Genomic DNA, 24,718 nt, shown 5'->3' on the forward strand with positions numbered 1-24,718 from the left:
AACACATCCCTCCTTGGGAAAGCTACTACACCAAATGGTTTCTACATCATTCTATCCTGAAGACAGTAGAGACCTTTTCACATTTTTCATCAAATATAGGCTGAGCTGAATGCTTGTGTCTCACACTTAAAATCCTAACAACTCAAGAGCTTGAGATCTGAGAATCAAGATTTGAAACCAGTCCTGGAGACTCTCATCTCTAATTAACCAGCAAAAAGCTAGAAGTGGAGACATGGACCAAGATATAAACCATCTGCTTTGAGCAAAAGAAAACGAAGTAGGTATAGGAGTGCCTGAATTAAAGCCCTAGTGCTAGCACACACATGCGCATGTGTATTCACACACACACACACACACACACACACACACACATACACACACACACACACACAGGAGATTAGAAGTCATGCATAGCTCTACTTGTAAGAAAAAAAATTAGACATAGTTTGCCTTGCTTTGGAGTGTTTGGAAGGATTTATGACAATTAGGATGTACTTACAAAATGGAGTCTACTGAACTGCATAAACTTAGCATGTTAGTTGGAGATGATATCAACAAAATGTTGGAAGGAGAAGGTCCAAGCTCTCCCAAAGAAACATCAAAAATCTACTGTCACTGACTATTTAACAGTAATACAGTTACTGGTAAACAGAGAATTATGTGTAGAAACAGCACAAATATACAGTGGAAAAGAGTAAAACTCAACATGTTAGGGAATTTCACTGTTTTGATCCACCATGGCCCAAAGCTACTACCACAGTGTGGTACTGTTCTGTAGCTAGCAGCAGCAACCAGTTTTTTTTCTTTTTTCTTTTTTTTTGTTGGTCGTGGGGCTTGAACTCTGGGCCTGGGCGCTGTCCCTCAGCTCTTCAGCTCAAGGCGAGTGCTCTACTACTTGAGCCACAATACCACTTCTGGTTTTCTGAGTGATTTATTGGAGATAAGAGTCTCAGGAACTTTCCTGCCCGGGCTGGCTTTGAACTGGGATCCTCAGATCTCAGCCTCCTGAGTAGCTAGGCATGAGCCACCGGCGCCTAGCCAATTCATTTTTTCAATGCAGAATAGTTGTACTCAGGTACTCTGGTCTCACATTTGTTGTACCACTTGAACCATATCTCTCTCTGGGCTTTTTCTTAGTTATACGTAGAAAGAATCTCCTGGACTGTAATGCCCCAGGTTGTTTTGAACCTTGTTCCTCTGATATCAGTCTCCTGAGTAGCTAGGTTTATAAGACTGAACAATCATACTCAGGCATGACTAAAATGAATTCTAGTATTTTGTAGAGTTCATGGGGTAAGTAATTCACTCCAATGCTTAGCTTTGCAAACAAGGTTGGTTACTGACTCAAGGTCACTTTCTATAAATGAATTGACATAAATAGCAATATTGAACCAACTTGTAAAAGTGATAAAAAAAAAATGAACAGGCTTGTCCTAAATCTTCAGTGCAGTTGATCAGCTGTCCTTGTCTGACTTATTCATTGTATCCTCTCAGTGAGATACTGGCTGAATGAAATTTGAACATATAAAACCTCTTTAGAATTCATCACTATAGGCCATGAGGAACTTTTGATGATAACCTCCTTGTGTCATAAAGATGCTTATTTACTGCTGAAATATGTTATATCTACTGTTATCTGATGCTGTCACTTACTTGGTGATTTTAATTGAGTTTCAAGTTTTTCTTAAACACCAAGACTCTGCAGAGGCAAAAGAGATTATTACTGAAGACTGCTTGGATAATGTATTGCATTTGAGTTGTCATGTGAGTGGAGCAAAGGCTCCACTAAGTGTTCAAATGAAGTCTTGGGTACATTGTATCTAAGATGAAAGTTCTACATTGTAGAACACTAGAGGTAAAGTTTAATGATGGGACTAAATCTTAATACAGAAAACAGTAAGTTCTCTGCTGAAAATAGACAGTGTCAATGATCAGAATCATAACCCAGGTAAAGTTAGAAATATCAAAGTCCAAATTTAGGTTTCACAGGATGGAAGAAGCCAAGTTAATTAATGAGTGAGAATAACAAGACAGATTGGTATCAAATGAGGTTTGTGCTTCTGAAGAAACACAGTTCAAGACTGAAGGGTTTTTAAAAAATTTGTCTTATATTTTATTTTGTAATAAATTTCCAATTTAAACCTTGAATCCCCACATCTTACCCAGTGATAAAAATCAGCTATCTTCCAGGCACCTTTTCTGAGATCTGAGGATTGTAGTTGGAAGCCAGCTAGGGCAGAAAAGTCCCCATGAGACTCTTATCTCCAATTAACCACTGAAAAACCAGAAGTGGCAATGTGGCTCAAGTGGTAGAGTGCTAGCCTTGAGCACAAAGAGGCTCAGGGACAGTGACCAGGTCCCGAGTTCAAGCCCCACAACCTACAAAATAAAATCAGATAGCTATGTACTCATTTCTGCCTTGTTTCATTTTTTAAAATTGTACTGCACTCAAACAAAACTGTGGTCAGATTCAGGCTCTTCCATTTAATAGGGAGATTAAGAGTCCCAAACTCTTAGCATTCATTTGAACAACACAAGGTAATTGTTGAGAATTTGCCCTTAGTGTTAATTAATATTTGGTAAATATGGTAAGTATCTTGTGCTGTCTTGACATTAAGAAATTCTTATTAATTGCTACTTAGTGATCAAGACAAGTTTTGAATGTTTGGATTCTACCAGAAATTTCCATTCAGTTCCACTGGTCAAGGACAGAGATTTGTCCTTTTCCAAATGAATATTTTCCAGATTGTAAAACCTAAAACTTTTAATAGCACTTATTTATGGATATCTAAAAGCAGATAGACAACTTTGTAATCAAGCATTCAAAATATAAATTTAGGAAAATGTCTACTTACCATTGCAATCTTGCCCTTTTTGTCACATATTTAGTATAACATTATGTCAACATATATTGTAGTATTTTGACTCTTTTTACTGCATAAACAGCCCTTATTTGTATTTTAAATTATTTCTTAATATAAAAATCACATCATTCTTTTCTGGAATTGTTTACTTAGCACTTTTAGTTGGTTCTCTTCATAAATGATGTGGACAGTTCTAATCAGTTTTAAACATACATTTGCTGTTATCCAAACGAGGTGTCAGTGCTTTATATCTATGAGTTCTTTACACATACAGTCAACCACCTCGGGATTAAAAACATTTTAAAGTAAGTAGCACTGTGGCTCAAAGTGGTAGAACACTAGCTTTGAGCTGAAGAGCTGAGGGACAGCTCCCAGGCCAGAGTTCAAGCCTCATGACCAACAAAGACAAAAAGAGGCACAAAAATATTTTAAAGCCAGGTGCTGGTGGCTCCCTGAAATCCTACCTACCCAGGAGGCTGAGATCTGAGGATCTTGGTTCAAAGCCAGCCTGGGCAGGAAAGTTTGTGAGAGTCTTATCTCCAATAAACCACTCAGAAAACCAGAAGTGGCACTGTGGCTCAAGTGGTAGAGCACTCGCCTTGAGCTGAAGAGCTGAAGGACAGCGCCCAGGCCGAGTTCAAGCCCATGACTGACATATATATTTATATGTATATAGGTGTGTATGTATATATATGTATATGTGTGTATGTATATATGCATGTAGTAGCAATCATCCATATGTTTAATTTTGTATGTGGATGTTTAACCTTTCTTGGATGGTGGGTAGAAACTCCCATGTCACTCCTGGTTTGTCCCCAAACAACTGAAGACTTTAGATAATTCCAAGCTAGAGGCTGAAACTATGGGAGTGAACACAAATTTTGCAGGTTAACTCATAAAGTAAATTGGTAATCCTAAAGCCATCTAGCGCCTTCATGTGTCCACAGTTTGCTTTTCTGACTGTGCCTCATGACCAACTCTGGCACATCCCTGTGTGGCTGTACATGGTGGTGTGTCTTCTTCAAAGGGGAGAGGGTGGACAAATGGAGAGAGGAAGGGTGGGAGAATACAATCATAATATTCCATGTGTGTATGTGAAATGGGCCCAGGTGACAGGTGTGGCTGGGTGAGGTGGGGAGAGATGGGGAGGATGCCAGGAGATGTGACTTTGATCTTAAAGTGGCAGAGTACAATTACTTAAAGATAAGAAAAATAAGTTTTGCAAACCTTTTCTTCATTCTCACTGGAGTCCTTCCCTGGACTGTTGTGGGCAGTCAGATTTGGTTTGTCTTGGCTGCTCATGAACATGGTAATCTCGGGTTGTGATTTAGGCATTTGGGTTCAGAGATGGTCAGGGTCCTGGCTCCAGCTTGGCCCCCAGGAGCCTGGCTGTGGGCTGCCCACCTGGTTCCCCAGGCCTGCAAACCCCTGGTGTGCATGCTAGGCCCCCCGGGGCCAATGGGAGGGAGCAGGGTCAGGTCTGCAGCTGGGACTGGGAGGTTAGATTCTGGTCTTAGAGATGGACATGCAGGGGGCTGCTCCTGCCACCTGGCAGCTCCCTGGGCTGGGCCACTGGCCCCACTGGACTCTGGGTTGCAGGCTAGTAGCTAGGCTGCTGCAACTCTCTTGGGCTGCTCCAGTGGCCAAGCAGCTCCCAGAGCTGGGCCACTCCCCCAGCTCAACTGCCTGGCTGTGCTGAAGCTAGGCCTCTCCTGCCTGGGGCTGCCACCACTGTCTCAGTCTCTCTCCATGCTGTCTGGTCGGGGTTGCGGGGATTTTCCAAAGCAGCACCCTGCCAGTGAGTCTCTAAGCTGCTGGCTGCCAGGACAGGGCAGGAGACAGGGAGGGAGAAGGGGGCGGGGGGGGGGGGGGGGGAAAGGAAGGGAGAAGGGGAAGGGAGTGGGAGGAGCTTCTCGCCATTCTCCTTCTCACAAGGAAGTTGTGATCCCTGTGCAGTTCCTGTGACTCTTACATATCTGCTGTGGTCGGAGAGGGCCTTAGGACCCAGATTTCGGGCTGGGTTACAGCCAGAGCAGCTGCTCCCCTTGATTGGCCTCCATCTCACCCTCTCTGCATGAAGAGTCACAGTTACCTAAGTGAGGTAAGGAGTCCAGTTCTTGCTTGGCTGTTTCCCCCATTTCCTCCCCCTCCCCTCCCTCCAAGTTGGGAAGTTCCTTTCCAGCTTAGTGACCCCTGAGCACTACTGCTGCATGGGCTCACCCTTGGTGCCCCCATTTCTATGATGCCCCTTCCCCAAGGTAGATAAACACACACACACATACGGAAAACGGAGGTGGGGGGTAGCAGAAGGGAGGGAAAGGATTGGTGTTCCATGAATTGGTTTCTTCCTTTTTTACCCTCCCCAATATGAATAGCTTTACCTGCTTCCTGATGATATGAATACAACATGATCATGATTGAAAACTCAGTATGAGAAAAGAATAGTGAAGAATGTTATAATGCCCCCCACCCCCATAAAGAAACCTTTAACTTCTCTGGATTTACTTCTGCTTTTGCCATCAGACCCAGGGCAATGTGATGACAGCACTGGCAACAACAACAGATGATTCCTTTGAGGGAGAATAAAGGAGGAGGAAAGGGGAAAGGCTGACTAGCAGAGAGCAGAGGCCCAAAAGTCCCTGGTACTTCAGTGAGCTGTGAGGACATGAGATGAGAAAGCTCTGTAGTTGTCAACAGTGTAAACTCAGGACATGAGCAAGTGTGAGCATTCCACACAGGGTGTACTCTTCAGCCTCATGTTGTAGGCCGCCCTTCTGGGTTTAGGCCAGGCCTCTCTGCACAGGACATGTTTACCATGAGCAGATGATATATTGACATTTCCAACACTGCTTTCCAGTTTAGGGGACAAGATAGGCCTTAGGTAGAATATGAGGACACATAAATATTTACTGTGTTTCAATCTTATCAGCAAAACCCAAACAAACCCAGGAGAGTGTGGTTTTCATGTACAGAAGTGCTGTTGAGAAAAGCCTTGGAACTATTGCTCCATCCACTTAACTCTTTGCAGAAGTAATATAATATAGTTCAGTCTTGCATTAGTTTTCTCTGTCTTACTTCCCTGAGGAATCCAGCAATGCTCCATCCCAACATATTACAACCCATTGCCATAGTTATGTACTAGAAGGGGAGGAGGAAAGAAGGTGGGAATGTTCTTCAGTGAAATTACACTTCTAGAAGTTAAGGGCGAAAATTCACCAACAAAAATTGTCTCACCATTTTTTTGTGGGTACTCATTTATTTGAAGATGTCTATATCTTAGTTCTAAAAAATGACTGCTGGAAGTGGCGCTGTGGCTCAAGTGGTAGAGCGTTAGCCTTGAGCTGAAGAGATGAGGGGCAGTGTCCAGGCCAGAGTTCAAGCCCCATGAACAACAAAATAAAAGTAAAAAATGACTTCTTACTTGCATATATAATAAGATTGTCCATGATATCTTGAAGATTCATTGTCTAGATAAATCCTGAATTTCCATATCAGATTCAGGCCAGTTCCTGAAAGAATATGATATGCCCAGGTTTTCAAATTTTAGGAAGTGTTGTGTTTTAGCATTGAAGTCCTCAGAGATGTGTACTTTTCTCTACTATTTACAACTATGCTTACTTCAGTATTGTTCCATTTATATGGAGTGATTTCTATAATCTTATGTTGTTGTCTTGATACCTATTTAAATACACATTTTCCTTCCTAATACCAGAAGCAGGACTCAGCCATCTAGAAACTGATGTCAGATTAGTAGCCCTTCCCAGTTGCTTGTGATCAGCCAAATATTTGTCATAAGCAACTGATGATCCCTGGGGACTGTGTCTTTATAGGACAGCTGAAGGCAGCCTGCTTGCCCAGGCCCATGTATTCCCACACAGGGAAGACCCACTGTGAAGGGATTGTAGTGATTCCTTCAACTCTTGCTTATTGCGTCATCTCTTGGAACTTTGCTTTATTGATTTCAACCCAATTAAAACCTGTTTGCATAACATCCTGAACTGCAGTAAATATGCTGGGTTTGAACCTCCCTCTGCCCTCTCCTCTCTAATATGCTGGGCTTGAGGCCCCTCCCCCGCCCATTTTTCTCTCTCTCATTTCTAATGCCTGATTTATTGGCATACCCTGCACTTCCCAGAAGCTTTCCCTGGACTGTTAGTCAACCTAGTCAGCCTTTACTATGCTTGTGGTCATTCAGCTCTGTTCTTCCATGAGAGACTGTTCTGCATCTTAGACAATATTTAATTGAAAATTTGGTATTTACAGATAAATATTTAATATCTGTTTTAAAATATAAACATTAAGCTCCCTCATCTGGTTCATAAAGGCTTTCCAAATCTACTGTTTTGGTTTTTAATTATGTTAATAGTAAATTTTGCCAAATCATAGTTTTACTTTTTATGCATTAAAGTATTTCTAGCTCTTCTTACATAGAAATTGATATTTTGGTCAGTTGACAAGGCTGTTTCATACCCAAGGCTGGGCTTTAGGATGTATTCAGATTATTTTAAATGCCTTTATTTCTTCTTTATTATATTTTATATCATTTATATTCTGGACTTCCTTTTATATACAGTATACAAGGGAATTTTCAATCTTTTTTTCCTTGAGGTGAATAGCCATTATTTGTTCTGATTGTGTTTCATTAATAGTCTAAGTTGTGCCACCTCTTAAATTCTCATATAAATAAAAGGTAGTGCTGAAGTCTGTATTCTATGCCACTGATAATTTTGTGTAATATTTTGCAAATACTAACTTTAAAAAAATACACTGTTTATTTCTTTTTGAGTTCAGAGATCCTATAAAACATATTACCCTCACATTTTCTCAAAAATTTTGCATGTATTTCCATGGATCTTGATGTTAGATGATTAAGAGTTTGAGGCCAGCCTGGGTAACTAATTCACCAAGAACAAAGAACAACTGGAAACATATATGCACATAATAGCAGAACTCTTAAATATATGAACCTGAAACTGACAGTATTAAAGAGAGAAATAAACAATTCAATAATAAAATATGGAAATTTTAATATCCAGAATTAAACAATGAATTCAACAGCTCATTGGAGTATAAGCAAGATTATAAAAGCCTTGAACAGCAGTATCAAATAATTGGTCTCAACAGACAGTTATAGAATATTACTCAACTGAAGTTGGAACCCAGGACCTGGGCAGTCTCCCTGAGCTTTTACACTTAAGGCTTAGTGCTCTGCCACTTTGAGCCACAGCTCTACTTCCGGTATAGTGTTAATGTAGATGCTGTTGTGTCTTTTTCTTCTAAATATTGTCATTACAAAGATTTTTATGTTTGTCAAGAACATTGCTATGTTTTCTGATCATTAAAGTGGGTTTCCAATGATTTAGTAACCACATCAGCCTTCATTTGAATAGCTATTTAATGGCAAAGTATTTTAAGTGACTACTCCTTTATGCCCATGGTTAAATCACAAGTATTGTTTTAGGTGATTTAGAAGGTAAATTTAATACCTCCTATGCCATTGAATTGAAAGATGTAGAACTACACGTTCAAGTATACTCAAAAAAACATAAATATGCTTAACTTTAAAGAAGCCATCAAAATTTAACATTACAGTGGCAAAAAGTTCATCAAGATTAATTTTAATTATATAAGACCATAACAAAATTGATTCCAGTCCCATTTCACATGTGCTTGTTCTTTGTCTATTGATTATTTTTGAATAGGATTCCCTAAGTAGAGCAGGTTGGATTTAAATACACAATGTATCTGCCTCAACTTTCCAAATATTGGGATTACAAGCATGAACTACCATATAAGAATATCGAGAATATTACTTTAACCTCATTGCCTCTTCCAACAATGGATCACTTTTGATTATTTATTTGACAAGCAGGGGTTATGCATTACTGACTTCCCTGCAAGAGAAGAAACAGATTGTGCTTAGCCAGAAGACAGACCAACAATGAACTCCAAACACTCTTATGTGACACTAAATGATGGTCGCTTGATCCCTGCTCTGGGCTTTGGCACCTACACACCTGAAGAGGTAAGTTATCATTTGATGCATGGTAAAGGAAAATAACCTAGGATGAGAGGAAGTTTATCTATGCTGTCAACACATCCATTTCTTGTCTGAGTATTTTGACTTACTTGGTTCTCAGGTTTGTTTTTTTATTTCCAGGATAGAGCTAAGCCATGTAAACTCCATCAGAGTTGGACTAGTTAATCACAGACCAATTACATTGCATGTCATATTTTCCTGTATTTTTGATGTGGTTCCCAGAAGATCACTGTCTCTCAAATACAACAATACTGCCTGCCAGGTCACTTGCTTGGATGTTGATTGCATTTGGAGTCATTTCTCAGTTTATTTCTATAGTTCATGAAGAGTTCTAGAAGGCAAGATACAGAGAAATCAGAAAGTTGATGGGGGTAGAAAACAGAATAAAAGATAGAAAGGAACTTTTCATTGGGTTTGGGGTAGCCTTTAACATCTGATAGTAAATATTGGATCTGGGATGAATAGAAATTCAATGTTCTATTTTCACACAGGGTGTGAGAGCACTAGCATTTAATTATCTTGTCAATAAAAGAAAGGGGGGAGGTAGGTAGAGCAAAATTGTTTAGGAGGAAGAATTACATATACCATAGTTTTTTAAGAAAAAGAAAGCATATAGTCTTAAAAGAGTCAGGAAGTGGGCATCATGACTCAAAGATCAAGTGTGCAGAATTTGTCAGAGCATTAAGAAGTCATAATCATCAATTAATTAGAATGCAAAGGGCAGGATGGAAGGGGTTCACACTGCAATATCCCTTTCAAAAGGAGATTGGCAAGGCTTTAAGCACTGAAGTCTCTGGCTGCCCTTTGTGAAAACATTTGGTGGGAGTGGTAATGGCAGGAATGGTAAAAGATGGACTTACTTATACGCTAAACATGATAAAAAGAGGCTTCCATCCTTTTTGAGACTTGAAGTGGAAAGGACTACAATTCCTTTCTTTGCTTTGGAAGATTGAAACAGCAAAGAAAAAGAATATGTATCAAGGTTGGTAGGCTCTGCATTATATTATGTTCTTCCCGAGTAAGAAAGAGTAACGGGAAAAATTTAGTCCTTATATTGTACAAGCATGCTCTATAAAGTCCTGTTCATAAAAGTTAAAACAACAAATTCTTTCCCTGATCATGACTTGTAATGACTCAATGTAATGACAGTCACATAGATGCCATTTCTTCTCTAAATATGGTTCCTAGAGCATATGGTATGCATTCTTTCTCTCTTTACCCTTCTTGGTCACCCTAATTATACATTTTCTGATGAATACTGAAATGGAGGCCTGTGTGATGCCTTCTGCCTGAAGTTCCTGTGTGTAGAGAGCCCTGGGAGGCCTTGTGGCTCTGCCCTTTGGAAATATCTTTGGATATAAATCTCTTCCACTTCATTGGTGCTGCTTAGTTGTTTCTAAAGCTGAGCCCCCTGCTCTGGAAAAGAAGGCTGTACATTGTCATCACTTTCTGAAATAAACACAAGGTTGTTTCCCTAAAGATGCTTCCTAGCAATGTCTTTGTCATTTGCATGTTTTTGTTCTCTCTCACTTTTTTTTTCTTTTGTCGGTCGTGGCTTTTGAACTAGGGCACTGTCCCTCAGCTCTTCAGCTCAAGGCAAGTGCTCTACCACTTGCATCAGAGCACCACTTCCAATTTTCTGGTGGTTTATTGGAGATAAGAGTCTCATGGACTTTCCTGCCTGGGCTGGCTTTGAACCGTGATCCTCAGATCTCAGCCTCCTGAGTAGCTAGAATTACAGGCATGAGCCACGGTGCCTGGCTTTCTCTCTCACTTTTTATAAATAATCCACGTTGATTTGGCCATAATTTTATAGACACGGATCAAGAGACCATGGCAGTCATTTTCTCTCAGATTCCAAACTGATCACCATTGTTTTGAGAAGATTGAAAATCATATAGAAGATTTAATAATCATACACTTTTATCTTTCCAAAAGAATAAATTTTAAGCTATCATACATGTGTATTTATAATACATATTGTGTGATGACATTACATCATTGACTAATATAGTCATTATTTTTAACTATTATGTTAAATCACTTGGCTTTTATAATAATCCATTAATAATTTACCAGTTCCAATCTGAATCCCAATAATTATTCTAATACATCAAATTTTAGCCACCTATTCCAAAATGTAATAAATTTAATATATTTTCAATTCCGTTCACTTATGCATAATGTTCAGTAAGGCTGTGTACTACAGAAATCAGTTCATAGGCAAAGTGCATCTTGGTCAATGTTTCTCCACCCACTGCATCTTGCATAGGATGTGGCCACATTTGTATTTGGACATGTGACCCTGGGCAATCAGGTTTCCCCTCAGCCATCTCTTCTAAGGTGATAAAGTAGAAATTAAAGGAATGTATGAAAAACATGCATTTTAGTTCTACCTCGATTGAGCAAAAATTAGAAGAAATCCAAAAGTTCCTTCTACCTCGATTGAGCAAAAATTAGAAGAAATCCAAAAGTTCCTTCTAGCAAAGCAAAGGATGCAATCCATGTATGTGAGAAATGGTGGCTCTGTCCAGTAGTCAACTTGGAGGTAAAGGAAGGGATGTGGACTGATACAGCTTTATAGGCCTAAGGGCTCATTAAGAGTGGCCCACGTGACTGAAGAAGGGAAAAATACATCCCTTATAAGTAGGTCTAGATGGAGGTAGTAATATATGTAATTAATTTTATTGAAATTTTATTGAAGTTTATGTATGAATGGAAATGACATGATGAAATCCTTTACTATGTACAATTAAATATGTGCCAATAAAATAACAAAAATTAACTTCCATAAAAATATAGTGATTCCAACTCTCTTCTTATATGTGAAACATTTCTCCCTTTATATTAGTTCATTTCTAGACCAGTAGTACCATTGATTAATCATTACACAGGAAGTGACACTAACTAACCATTAGGCAGGAGCTAGGATGTAAGTTATTCAGTGTCCTGTGCAGGAAGCAGAAGGAACAACATGAGCTTAGTCAGACAACTGACCAGCCATGAGTTGTAAAGAGCACTGTGTGAAACGAAAACATGATCATTCATCCCCACATTGGGCCTTGGAACCTACACGCCTGAAGAAGTACGTTATCCTATGGGGAAATGTTGGAAAGAATTCTAGAATGATTGGGAGTTGAACTGGGCTATCAAGACTTTGTTACTTCTTGTATGAGTGCTGGGGATTCACTTGGTTCTCAGATCTTCCAGCTATGCTCACACCTACTTGTATATCTAGATTATTTGAGAATATATTTTTCCATCAGCATTTAATCTGTAAAAAAAAAGGAAGCCTGGATGCATAAAAATGTGGTTGATCACCCATTGCTCTCTAGCCAAGTTTGAATGATCAGTCTAGCTCTGGTTGGTATCTACGGACTTTGATGTCTTAGCAGCTATTTAAAGATAACGATGATGAGTGTTCCTAAATGGCTTGTATACAAAAGAGGAGTACAGTTTTGCACTGTCTTCTTTTGAGAGATGGATTTGGCAGGTCCTATCAGAGGACTCCATGTAATATGAAAATCTTGGAAAGTTCTCTAACAGATTTCATTATAGACAGATTTCCCATTTTTGTGAAGGGAGAAAGAATCACAGAAGCTTGTACCAGATTTCTTCTATAATTTTCCTTCCATTCTTACCCTTTGACCTTTACTTAGTGACCTCTTTATATTAATTGGATTATGGAAATAATAGGATTATTTCAATATGCTTAATTCTGCATGAGGTTCCAGATAATATATGAACAGGAGTTGTTTCTGGGGTCTACTATATAATGTATAATACGTATTATATATAATTAACGAAGATTTCATGGGTTTGTAAGGGACTTAGAATGTAAAATTCTTCTTTAGCACAAAGACCCAGAAAATGTGAGTTGAGTTTTGGTCCATGTTCAAAATAAATAAAGATGTAAATAGGGGTGGGAAGATGGTTCAGTGGTACAGTGTTTGCCTTGCATGCATGAGGCTCTGGGTTCCATTCCTCAGCATCACATAAGCAGAAAAAAGCCAGAAGTGGTGCTGTGGCTCAAGTGGTAGAGCACTTGCCTTGAGTTGAAGAGGTGAGATACAGCACCCAGGCCCAGAATTCAGGCCCCATGACTGGCAAAAAAAAAAAAAAAAAAAAAAAAAAAAAAAAAAGATGTAAATAAGTGTCAGTTCTTTTGAATGTAAGTAATTGGATCTGTAGCCTCCAAAACAACATTTGGGGTGTCATTTAGTATCTCAGAAAATGGGAATTCAACGATCAGGTAATGTGGCTTTTGTCAAATATGCCATCTTACAATGATTTGTAGTCCAAATCTCTTTGGTCTTGTCAACTATCCTCTTGGCTTACTCTGGTATCTAGTGATAACTTCTTTCTCCAAATACTACTTCTGGTTGCATCCCTAGGTTCCCAAGAGTAAGGCCTTGGAGGCTACCAAGTTAGCTATAGATGCTGGCTTCCGCCATATTGACACTGCTTACGCATACCAAGTGGAAGAGGAGGTAGGGCAGGCCGTTCGAAACAAGATTGAAGAGGGCACTGTGAAGAGAGAAGATATATTCCTCACCTCAAAGGTATTGTGTCTACAGTGTGTAAGTGTGCAAATGAATGATGTGATATAAACAAGAGAAAATTATGTATGAAATTGAAATATCAGTTGGCAAAATGTGCTTATTGGTGCGCCTTTTATTCTCACTTATTTCCCATAGAGGATATATGACCTAAGTTACCTGTAATCCTAGCCACTCAGGAGGCTGAGAGCTGAGGATCATGGTTCAAAGCCAGCCTGGGCAGGAAAGACGGGGAAGAACCAGAAGTGGAGCTGTGCAAAGAAGCTTGAGCAAAGGAGCTCAGAGACAGTGCTCAGGTCCTACATTCAAACCCAGGACTGATCCACTCACACATACACACACAAAGCAGTTTATAAAGATAATGACTACTTAGTGATTGTATACACATTCATAACATTAAAATGCCTTTATGTTTATGTCCTTAACTCAAAGCACCATTATTTAGAATGGGCTCAGAGGTGATATAGACTATGCCAAAATTATGACTTCCCTTCTCCCCTTGCTTATTTCCTATATTTTCTCCACATTTAGAAGATCAGTTTTTAACACCCATAAAAATCAGAGATTTGATATTTTCTGGATAGTAAATGATTTTCAGTTAAAATGTACTGATTTGTGTAACATGTTGAAATGTTCAAAATGTGTCCCTCCAGCCATGTAAATATAAAGAAGCTAGTTGTTCATATATTCATGAATGAAAGACGTAGAGCAATAATAAATTTAGTAATTCAGAAATTTGAAGTCATTATTACTTGATTAAAAATTATCCTTTTTAAAATGTATTTCCAATTTCTATAAATTGATGAACAATAACCCAATACGATGGGACGCACTTTGACAGGGCAAATAGAAGGAAATCGAAATATGAAGGGTGTGTTTTCCAACATCAGTTTCTTTCCAGTACAGACATGTCAATCTTATAAGATATAAATGTCCATCTTTGGATAATTTATTAATCAAGAACAATTTCTATTCTTCAATTTCTGTAGCTTTGGTGTACTTTCTTTCGTCCAGATCTGGTCCAACCTAGCTTGGAAAGATCACTGGCAAACCTCAAACTGGACTATGTTGACCTCTATCTCATTCATTATCCAGTGCCTATGAAGGTAGGCAATGTATGATAAAGTTGGTGGGTATGAGCATAATTTCCACAAATGGTTGAGTTAAGCTTCTGTCAGGAACTGAAATAAAGTTTATTTGTATGTTTTTCCAACTATGCAAATAAATTAGACAAACATTAATGGATTAAGGGATAGAAACTTCAAGTGTGGCCTATATTTAGAGAATACAGATAACAGCTAGAAATGACTGGGCTTATACAACATTTTCCCTTATCATTACTAGAGGTTTCTTTATTGTTTCTCAGCTTTTTCTATTGGTGGTAAATGTGGCTTTGAAACAGTTTAAGTTTCATGGCCATTAGCGATCAGTAGTTTCTCCACAACTCCCATGATCAAGGGCCGACTTGCCTTGAGCCTTCTTTAGCCATCTTTAGTTCCAGTAGGTAAAGAATCTTCATAGTTAAGGCAGGTTCAAGATGGATATCCATTGTTGTTGATGGTCCTTTCCAGAGAATCTTGCACATTTTAGGTTAGAAGAAACTGTAGTAATAAGCAGAGTTACCTATGTGAAGTAGGATATTTCAGAAGGCCGGGTGGAAGGATTATTTAAAAATACTGTATACAGGGGCTGGGAAGGTGGCTCAGTGGTGGAGCGCTTGCCTTGCATGCCTGAAGCCCTGGGTTCGATTCCTCAGCATCACAGAAGCAAAAAGAAAAAAGCCGGAAGTGGCGCTGTGGGTTGAGTGGTAGAGCACTAGCCTTGAGCTGAAGAGCTGAGGGACAGTGCCCAGGCCAGAGTTCAGGCCTCAGGACTGGAACCCCCCCAAAATAATAATACTCTAAATATAATCAGCATTAGAGAATAGAGTAACTCATTCACCCAAATATTTCTAAGAACTTAGTACACAAGCCACTTGGTAGAGCTCAGTATAGGAAGTGAGTGAGGTTCTACTTGCTTTCTTGTATGTTCAGTGAATCATTCATTCTCTTTCATACATGGAGAAGTATTTCATGGGTAACCAATGTGTAATTAGTGAGGCAGATGTAATTACTTCTTTTTTAAAAATAAGTTTTTTATTTTGAAAATACTGTACAGAGGTGTTACAGTTACATGATCAAGGTAATGAGAAAATTTCTTATCCAACATTGTTGCCTGCTTCTTTTCTAGCAAGGGGATGACCTTTTTCCAACCGATGAACATGGGAAGTCAATATTGGACACAGTGGATTTCTGTGCCACGTGGGAGGTGAGTGAGTATTTGAAAGAAAGGCAACAGAGGAAGCTAGAAGAGGAGAGCTGGGTGGTATGTCTAGGTCAGAGAATGGGGTACATTACGTTGGCTGTGGACAATCATTAGGTTTATGAGGATGTTATGCTGGAGCAGTTGATGAATGCATTGATGGAAAACTATAGAGAAAAACGGAGAGAAGCAGAATTGAAGGCAATAGGAATAGACATCTTTGTCCTCTTATGTAGTAATGTCTTCAATTCTACAATAAGGACCCAGAGATTCCTTTTCTGGCCATTACATCTTTTGTTATTATCTTTATCAGTTTCTCCTCTGCAAATCAATTCTAATGAGTTTAATTGTCATTTCTAGCCAGTGAAGGTAGTGGAGTTCTGGTTTTGTTTTATTTTGATTTTTTTGGCAACACTGGGAAATCAAACACAGAGCCAAGGTAACGTCAGTTTCTCTACCACTGAGCACCACGTCTGGCTTTTTCTGTTTATGTGGTGTTGAGAATCAAACCCAGGTCCTCCTGCATGCAAGGCAAGCACTCTACCTCTGAGCCACCTTCCCAGTCCTGACTGTATTCTTTTGAACAGTTCCATCTCGCATTTTTGTTGATGCATGTCTTCACTTCCACTTGCTCTGCAGGCCATGGAAAAGTGTAAGGATGCAGGGTTGGCCAAATCCATCGGAGTGTCCAACTTCAATCACCGGCAGCTAGAGCAGATCCTGAACAAGCCAGGACTCAAGCACAAACCTGTCTGCAATCAGGTGAGCTGTCTTAGTCTCTTCTTTTCCTTTTATTTCATTTTCATTTTTCTTTATTAGTATAAGATTTTTTTAAATTTTTGACTTTTCAATTGATCTCATTTGACTGGAAGGAAAGATTCTATCACCAATGTCTTTGTCTCAGAGAATATAGAAGTCTCTCAATGGTGTCTCTGACTAGTAATTCTTTGTTTAAATGAGAGCACACATTAGTGTCTAGTGGATGCAGATTCTGGGCATATATCTAGAATGCAGCATTTGTTAAGTACAATTGAGTTTGGAAGAATGGTAAAATATTGGACTACAGTAATGAATTACAATTAATGGGATACGTCTGAGATTGTCAGAGAAGATTGGGCTGATAATAAAGATAGAGTGAACTCTTGATAGACATTGGTAAGGGCTTGCGTGAAGTTTCAATGCTTCTGTCTTCATCTTGGCTTACATGGCTATTGGTACACCTACGTTGAAAAGAAAGTGAAAACTGTGAAGGCTGTCCATGTTAGACTGCTCATGCCATCTGTTTAAAGTGACACTAAAGGTAGAAGAAATGCACTCTGAGTAACTTACAGCAGAACACAGAGCTGACTCAATGTCAGAAAATCATTTAGCGTCTGTTTGCTTTCTGACCTCAGATATTTCAAGAATATGTCTTCTTTGTCTGTTTCCATAGGTCATTTTCTTTTTGAATCTTTCTACACATAAGTGAGCATCTTTGATTTAAAAATAAAAATATCCCTTAAGTCTTTATATACTTATCGACCCATTATGAATTTCCAAAAATATTAGAATGTTAACGTAGGTATAATATTAGACTTCCCTAATGTTTGCCACTAAATATATCTAACATTTAGAATAACTGATAGCTTGATACAAAATATTCATGTTCTGGGGCTGGGAAGGTGGCTCAGTGGTAGAGCGCTTGCCTTGCATGCTCGAGGCCCTGGGTTCGATTCCTCAGCACCACATAAGCAAAAAGTAAAAAGCCGGAAGTGGCGCTGTGGCTCAAGTGGTAGAGCGCTAGCCTTGAGCTGAAGAGCTGAGGGACAGCGCCCAGGCCCAGAGTTCAGGCTCCACGACCGGACCCAAAAAAAAAAAAATATTCATGTTCTCAATCCTGTATCAAAATTAATATGCTGGTGAGTCTACAACCAAATCAGTAATATTTTGCTGAATCTCTTTGGAGCAAATAGTAGACATAATTCTTCCATATGGGCGGTCTTCTCGTATATATGTCCTAGAAATAAAGAGTTCCCTCACATAAACTTCCATTATTCTACCCCAAGATATTCATGGGAATTTCATCTCAACATCTAAATCCAGTATGTATTCAAATTTCCCACAGTTCTACTGAGAATTCTACTGAGCTGTTGTTTTGGTCCTCAGACTTGTTATTGTGAATCACTCACCAAATTCAAATTTCTTGCAAGTGTTTTAGAGGCATTTCCTTTTGGTTTGTTTCCTGATTAGAATTTCTTATATCTTTGAAATGATAAGAAATTACCTGGTTATAAAGAGGTAATTGTGTTTAGTATTGATAATGTGGTCCACAATACTGAGTTACTCAAGAAAATTACTTTAAAAAGCAAACTCTGGTAATAGAGATAAAAAATTGATTTTTATAACAAGAAATTCACTTCATCTTGGTCATTTTAACTCAGATTTAATGTTCCATGTGTTCTCATTGTTCAGCTTTGTTTAATTTTTTTAACATTTCTCCTTTATGTCAACACTGGGTTCAGACGTAATGTGATAGCATTGTGTCTTATTCGTGTGTAGGTAGAGTGCCATCCATATCTCAACCAGGGCAAGCTGCTGGATTTCTGCAAGTCAAAGGATATTGTTCTGGTGGCCTATGGTGCTCTAGGAACTCAAAGATACAAACGATGGTAATAAGTCCAGCAGGGAATTTGCTTAGAATGTTACTGTTGAAGAGGTATCTTCAGTCCCATAGGCTCTGCTTTCCTGTTATATGGGTTGTGGGGCTTGAACTCAGGGTCTGGGTGCTGTCACAGCTTCACTTCTGGTTTTCTGGTGCTTAATTGGAAATAACAGTCTCATGGGAGCTGGGGCTGGGAAGGTGGCTCAAATGCTAGAGCACTAGCCTTGAGCTGAAGAGCTGAGGGACAGTTCCTAGGTCCAGAGTTCAGTCCCCACGTCCAGATCCCCTCCCCAGTCTCTCAAAAAAAAGAGAAAAGAGTATCATGGGCTTTCCTGCCTGGATTGGCTTCCAACCAAGACCTTCAGATCTTAGCCTCCTGAGTAGCTAGGATTACAGGCCTGAGCCACCGACCCCAGCTTAGCCTCAGCTCTTTAAAGTATATTCTGAACTGGCTCAGGGGAAAATTTGTATTTAAATGTACTCCTTTTGCTAAGCTAGTACTTCTGGTCTAAAATGGGCACTCAAATGCATTCTGGAAGTCTCCTAACAAAACTGAGTACTCAGCCTCTGGAGTTCAGCACTTCTGTCTCTCCTTTCAGGGTGGACCAGAGCTCCCCTGTACTCTTGAATGATCCAGTTCTGAGTGCCTTGGCAAAAAAGTACAATAGAAGTACAGCTCTGATTGCTCTTCGCTACCAGGTGCAACGAGGGGTTGTGACCCTGGCTCAGAGTTTCAAAGAACAGGAGATGAAAGAGAATTTGCAGGTAATAAGGGTGCTGTTGCCATCAGGGCTCCTGTTCACTGTTTATTCCTCTTCACGTGAATCCTCTGAACACATTTCTGGATCTAATGGTTGTTTGTGGTATTTCTTAGGCCCATGAGATTCCCAGTGCTCTTGAAAATTTTTTCTTCTAATTTACCATAGAAAAGAGAATAGCCATAATGAATTAGGATTGGAAGAGCAATGAGAATTTTGTTTTAGAATTAATTCATCCATGCACAGCATATCCCTGTGCCGCTGACATCATTGTTTCTTAATTGAGGGCCGTGAAGTTTTTTAATTTAAGTTTTATTATAAAGGTGATGTCCAAAGGGGTTACAGTTACATGTCAGGTAATGAGTACATTTCTTTTTGAACAGTGTTACTTCCTCCCTGATTTTGTCCCACTTTTCCCACTCCTGAACCCTCTGCCCCCAAATTGTATACTTCATTTCCAATATCGCATCAACAAATATATCTACTGAATTGGTTCATCCCACATTTTGTGATTCCTCTTTCCCTCCCCAAGTAAGATAAACTTATATACAAGACAAAGGATACAAAAATGAAAAACAGGGACGACTGGGAAGAAACAAAAGGAAAAGGGGGAAAGAAAAACATAACTGCACATAATGCTGTAAAAAATCTCTTGTTTCTACTTCTTGGAGCCCATTTGGATATGCATTATTTTATATGGTCGTATGCATGTAACTGTTGAGCCATCATGATCTTCTCATAAGAATATCCTCCTTTGTTTCACTGTGCAAATGTTTGGAGTGCTATTTAATTCATCATGCCCAAGTGTAATTATTTGTCTTCTAATATCCTTTGAATTTACTTGTAGATTTATATACATATTCTGGTTATTACAAATGAGAGAAATCCTGTAATCTGTGTTTCTTTGGTTCTGGCTTACTTCTCTTAATATATTTTTTCTAAAGTCTCTTCATTTCCTTACGAATGGGGCAATGTCATTCTTTCTGATGGAAGCATAGAATTCCATTGTGTAGGTATACGATATTTTGTTGATCATTTCATGCACTGAGGGGCATCTGAGTTGCTTCCATATCTAGCTATGGGTAAATAATACTCCAGTGAACATGGTTGTGCTTAAGGCTTTAGTGTGGTCAGGTTTGTTGTCATTTGGGTAAATTAAGTCCATGATTTTTATCTGCAAGTTATTATGGTTCTGTTTTGCATTTTCTTGTATATCAATACTTTAACTTCCTTACCTTAAGTTTCTTCACTGATTAGTTAAATTCTTTCCTGTTTTTCCATTGATCTAGGTTGATAGCCCTTTCCTTTCCCAGTAGATCACTTCTGTTATACTATTACTATACTAGTTATAAAACAAACCATCCATACTAGAGTGTTTATTTAGTTCACGATCCTATTGTTAAGCAGGTCACCAGTGTCTCGCACCTGTAATCCTAGCTACTCAGGAGGCTGAGATCTGAGGACCTGGGTTCAAAGCCAATCTGGGCAGGAAAGTCTGTAATACTCTTATCTCCAATTTGTCACCAGCAAAATGAGAGTAGTGCTGTAGCTCAAAGTGGTCAAGCACTAGCTTTGTGGGAAAAAGATCAGGGAGAGCACCAGGGACTGAGTTCAGCCCCTGGGGTGAACAAAAAGCAAAAATAAACGGTCATATCGTTTTGAATCTTGCCCTTAGTTCAGCCTAAGTTCAGTAAAGGTTTTTCTATCTAGGCTAAGTTTGCAGAAATGTCAAGAACTGTCACATATTTTCAGGAAAATCAAACTATTCTGTCTTGTGAAAGTGATTGGGCCGGTTTCTGGTCTCCTCAGCCCTCTATTAACTTCTTCCAACTAGTGCAGGGTTTGCACCTTCACTTAGTCATATACCAAGGCAATGTGTATCTACTTACATGCCTTCAAGGGCCAGGCTCAGAAATGATACATCAGGGCTGGGAAGGTGGCTCAGTGGTAGAGCGCTTGCCTTGCATGCATGAGGCCCTGGGTTCGATTCCTCAGCACCACATAAGCAAAAAAGAAAAAAAGCTGGAAATGGTGCTGTGGCTCAAGTGGTAGAGTGTTAGCCTTGAGCTGAAGAGCTGAGGGACAGCGCCCAGGCTCAGAGTTCAGGCACCACGACAGGACCCCCCCCAAAAAATGATACATTATTGGTTTTGCAAAATGCTAGTGAGTTACACAGTAGGCAGATTCAAGTGATGCAAGAGTAAAAACATCTCCTACTGGAAGAAGTTGGAAATTTATGCAACAAAGAGTATGAAAACTGGGAAGTATAATTATAGGAAGGCATTTTAATAATTTGCATTCATCTATTCTCAATAGGAGCTATTTTTTCAAGTCTTGATATATCAGAATATCTCCTCCTGTCTGTATGCTTGCTTTGGTGTGTTCTCTGTACAAAAGTTTCTTCTGGAATTGTAGCATCCATCCCTTTGCTATGTCTCTGGTTAGTGTCAGGTCTTTTGTACTTTGGAAACATACTAATATCCTACTTCATTGTGTTACTTACATTTCTCTAATTCAATTGTAGCATTTTTAAACAACTTGAAATAAAGATCTATGTATATATACATAATTTTAAAATGGTAATCAAATGTTCTCAGTGAGAGTAATGACATTTATGGCTTCTTTCCTACCTTTGAATGTTTCATTTTCTCTCCCTTATTGGCTTATCAGTGCTAGAACCTCAGTCCTGCTGTTCCATATGGAAAAATATTTCCTTTGTGTTCTTGAAGAGTGTCTTAGGTATCTTTGACAGATTATTCTGTTACACTTAGAATAACTTTGCTAAAGTCTTCCCAGAATAAGTCCATTTTGCTCTAATATCTAATTTTTAGAAAAAATTCTGAAATATTAATCTAATTTCATTACAGTGATTATTTTTCTGGTCTCTGCTTCTGTCCATGTCCTCTTTCTTTTGCTCAATCTCTCTCTCACATACATACATACATACATACATACATACATACATACATTCATAATACATTCGTATGTATACACACATACACCACATTATGTAGCAACTCCTAAAATTTGTTTTGTTCTTTAAGTGTTCCAAATTTATTCAGCTCCTTTATCCTTTTAAAGTGATATAATTAGCAATTGGACAATGCCTGATTTCAATTATGTTGAAAAGATTCTTCATTTAAATGTTCATTGATTAATATGGAAATCTAACTATCCATTAAAATATTTGAATTGTGTTGTTTCAAAACTTGCTGTTGATTCTACGGTAACTTCTATATCTGTGAAACTAAAATCTTTTTATAACATCAGTAGTGTTTCTGGGTCAGCTACTTTTCAGGCCTTCATTTGTATATGGTATCTTGTTTTTCAATATAATTATGCTTTCAAGAAATTTGTCCAATGTTTTAAATGCTGGCTATTAAATCTGATTTACTTGGATAGTCAATGTACCATATAAATATTTAAATTTTTTTCTGCTTGTGTGATAGGTTTTTGGATTCCAGTTATCTTTAGAAGACATGAAAATGATAGATGGCCTGAATAGAAATTTCAGATATCTTCCTGCTGAGTTGTAAGTAACTTTATTATTTTATATTAAGCTTCAAGTTATTTTAGTATCAAATCTCATCCTTCCTTATTAGAAGTCAAATGTTGCAATTGCTTCACCAGTGGTTCCAGTGTGCGAGTTAATGGAACATTTGTTTTTGAGTTTCGGGAACTAGGAATATCTCAGTGCAGAAGATAATGAAATTATTGAGAAAACTGAAATGAAAGCAAGTGAATGCTGTTTCCCTCAGGAGGAAACTTTTAGTCATCAAAAATGTCTTCCCAGCTGGGTGCCAGTGGCTCACACCTGTAATCCTAGCTTCTCAGGAGGCTGAGCTCTGAGGATCATGGTTCAAAGCCAGCCTGGGGATGAAAAGTCCATGAGACTCTTATCTCCAATAAACCACTAGAAAACTGGAGTGGCACTGTGGATCAAATGGTAGAGTATTGCCTTGAGCTGAAGAGCTGAGGGACAGCACCCAGGCCCAGAGTTCAAGATCCACAACTGACAAAAAAAAATAAAAAGAAAAAAGAAAAGTCTTCCAAACTAGGCTCTGGTGGCTCAAGCTTGTAACCCTAGCTACTCAGAAGGCTGAGATCTGAGGATCATGGTTCAAAGCTAGCCCAGGCAGAAAAGTCCCCATGAGACTCTTATCCCAAATTAACCACTCAAAAACTGAAAGTGACCCTGTGGCGCACAGTGGTTAAGTGCTAACATTGAGAAAAAGAGCTCAGGAAAAGTGCCTAATCCCTGAATTCAAACCACATGACCAACAAAAAAATGTGTTCCTTCATGGTCTATGTGAAGACTGTGAAAATGGGCATATATCATAAATGACTTCAATCTCAGGGTATATATCTCTTTGATTGTGAATAATCTTAATTCATAATATTGGTAAATGTAATCCTATTTGACAGGGAAATAGCAAATCTACAATAGCATTATTCACTATCACTGTTAATATTTTTATTAATATAGAGAAAGATGAAGACTAGGTAGGGATATAATACCATGAGATAAAAAAATTCATTCTCTCTGTTAAATACAATAAAAAATTCATACTGTCTGTTAAATACGTCAATAGCTAAAGTTTCTTTATCACTTTGTATTTTGTATTGGTAAATATAGAGCACTACCCATTCTATCTTACCATGACTCCTTCCATGTCTGAATCTAATACAATATGTTATACATTGGTAATGGATAGTAAATAATATAACAAAATAGTACATTTATTTACTTATATTCATAAGTTAATTAGTAAAATTAAAATTGCATTTATAGCCCTAAACAATAAGGTTTAAATTATTTTTGTGTTGGTTAGTATGTGAAGTTGTCTCTGTACTTAGCTTGATATAAGTGATTTCTTTTCCCTTTGAGAAACTGAAATAAAAAGGGCCATTTTCCTTTGGTCAATGGACACATACAACAAAGGGAGAAGTATGTATCCATGCTCATTCTCATGCTTCCCATGTGCTCTGTTCTGGAAAGGGAATATAGTTGGGAAATAGTTCTTATATTTAAAAACTGCTTGCTGCAAAATTACATTCATGAAAGTTAGAATGGCAAATTTTTAGCCTCTTCAGAAAATGTAAGGACTAGATTTTAACTGAATGGTAATTTTGTAGATATAACATATGAACTTCTATAAAAACGGATCCTAGAGCTTATGGTATGCATTCTTTGTCTTTGTAGCCTTCTTGGTCACCCTAATTATCCGTTTTCTGATGAATACTGAAATGGAAGTATGTGTGACGTCTTCTGCCTGAAGCTCCTGTGTGTTTCCTGGGAGGCCTTGTGGCTCTACCCTTGAGATATATCTGTTCCACTCCATTGCTGCTGCTCAGCGGTTACACTCAGCTAAAGCTGAGTCCTGTCCCCTCCTCTCATCCATTCAGTCACCCCTAAAAGAGAAGGATTTCCAATTTCATCACTTGTTTAAATAAATTAAAGTTGTTTCCTTGAAGATCTGTCTTACCCCTGTCACTATGACTTGCATGTTGTGTTTCTTATCACCTCATTGTGACCCAAGACTGGCTAGAAGTCT

At 38.6% G+C, this 24,718-nt stretch overlaps 1 protein-coding gene across 1 annotated transcript; it reads left to right on the forward strand.

Moving 5' to 3' along the window:
• Positions 1–4,645: 4,645 nt before the first annotated feature.
• On the forward strand, positions 4,646–24,637 carry LOC138805662 (aldo-keto reductase family 1 member C13-like). The gene is made up of 11 exons (XM_069990565.1): positions 4,646–4,662; positions 4,821–4,965; positions 8,737–8,889; positions 13,299–13,466; positions 14,453–14,569; positions 15,693–15,770; positions 16,404–16,526; positions 18,303–18,412; positions 19,005–19,170; positions 22,613–22,695; positions 24,367–24,637. The coding sequence occupies exons 3-11, from the start codon at positions 8,806–8,808 to the stop codon at positions 24,407–24,409; spliced, it is 972 nt and encodes a 323-aa protein (XP_069846666.1). The 5' UTR covers positions 4,646–4,662; positions 4,821–4,965; positions 8,737–8,805; the 3' UTR covers positions 24,410–24,637.
• Positions 24,638–24,718: the final 81 nt, after the last annotated feature.

The sequence above is a fragment of the Dipodomys merriami genome, unplaced genomic scaffold, assembly GCF_024711535.1.
Source record: "Dipodomys merriami isolate MVZ:Mamm:240054 unplaced genomic scaffold, mDipMer1.0.p SCAF_4, whole genome shotgun sequence".
NCBI lineage: Eukaryota > Metazoa > Chordata > Mammalia > Rodentia > Heteromyidae > Dipodomys > Dipodomys merriami.

Bases quoted from the DNA above. Each gene is read 5' to 3' on its own strand.
- LOC138805662 (XM_069990565.1), top strand. From the start codon at position 8,806: ATGAACTCCAAACACTCTTATGTGACACTAAATGATGGTCGCTTGATC. The intron at 18,413-19,004 runs GTAATAAGTCCA...CTCTCCTTTCAG, and splicing joins ACTCAAAGATACAAACGATG to GGTGGACCAGAGCTCCCCTG. The intron at 19,171-22,612 runs GTAATAAGGGTG...CTTGTGTGATAG, and splicing joins AGATGAAAGAGAATTTGCAG to GTTTTTGGATTCCAGTTATC.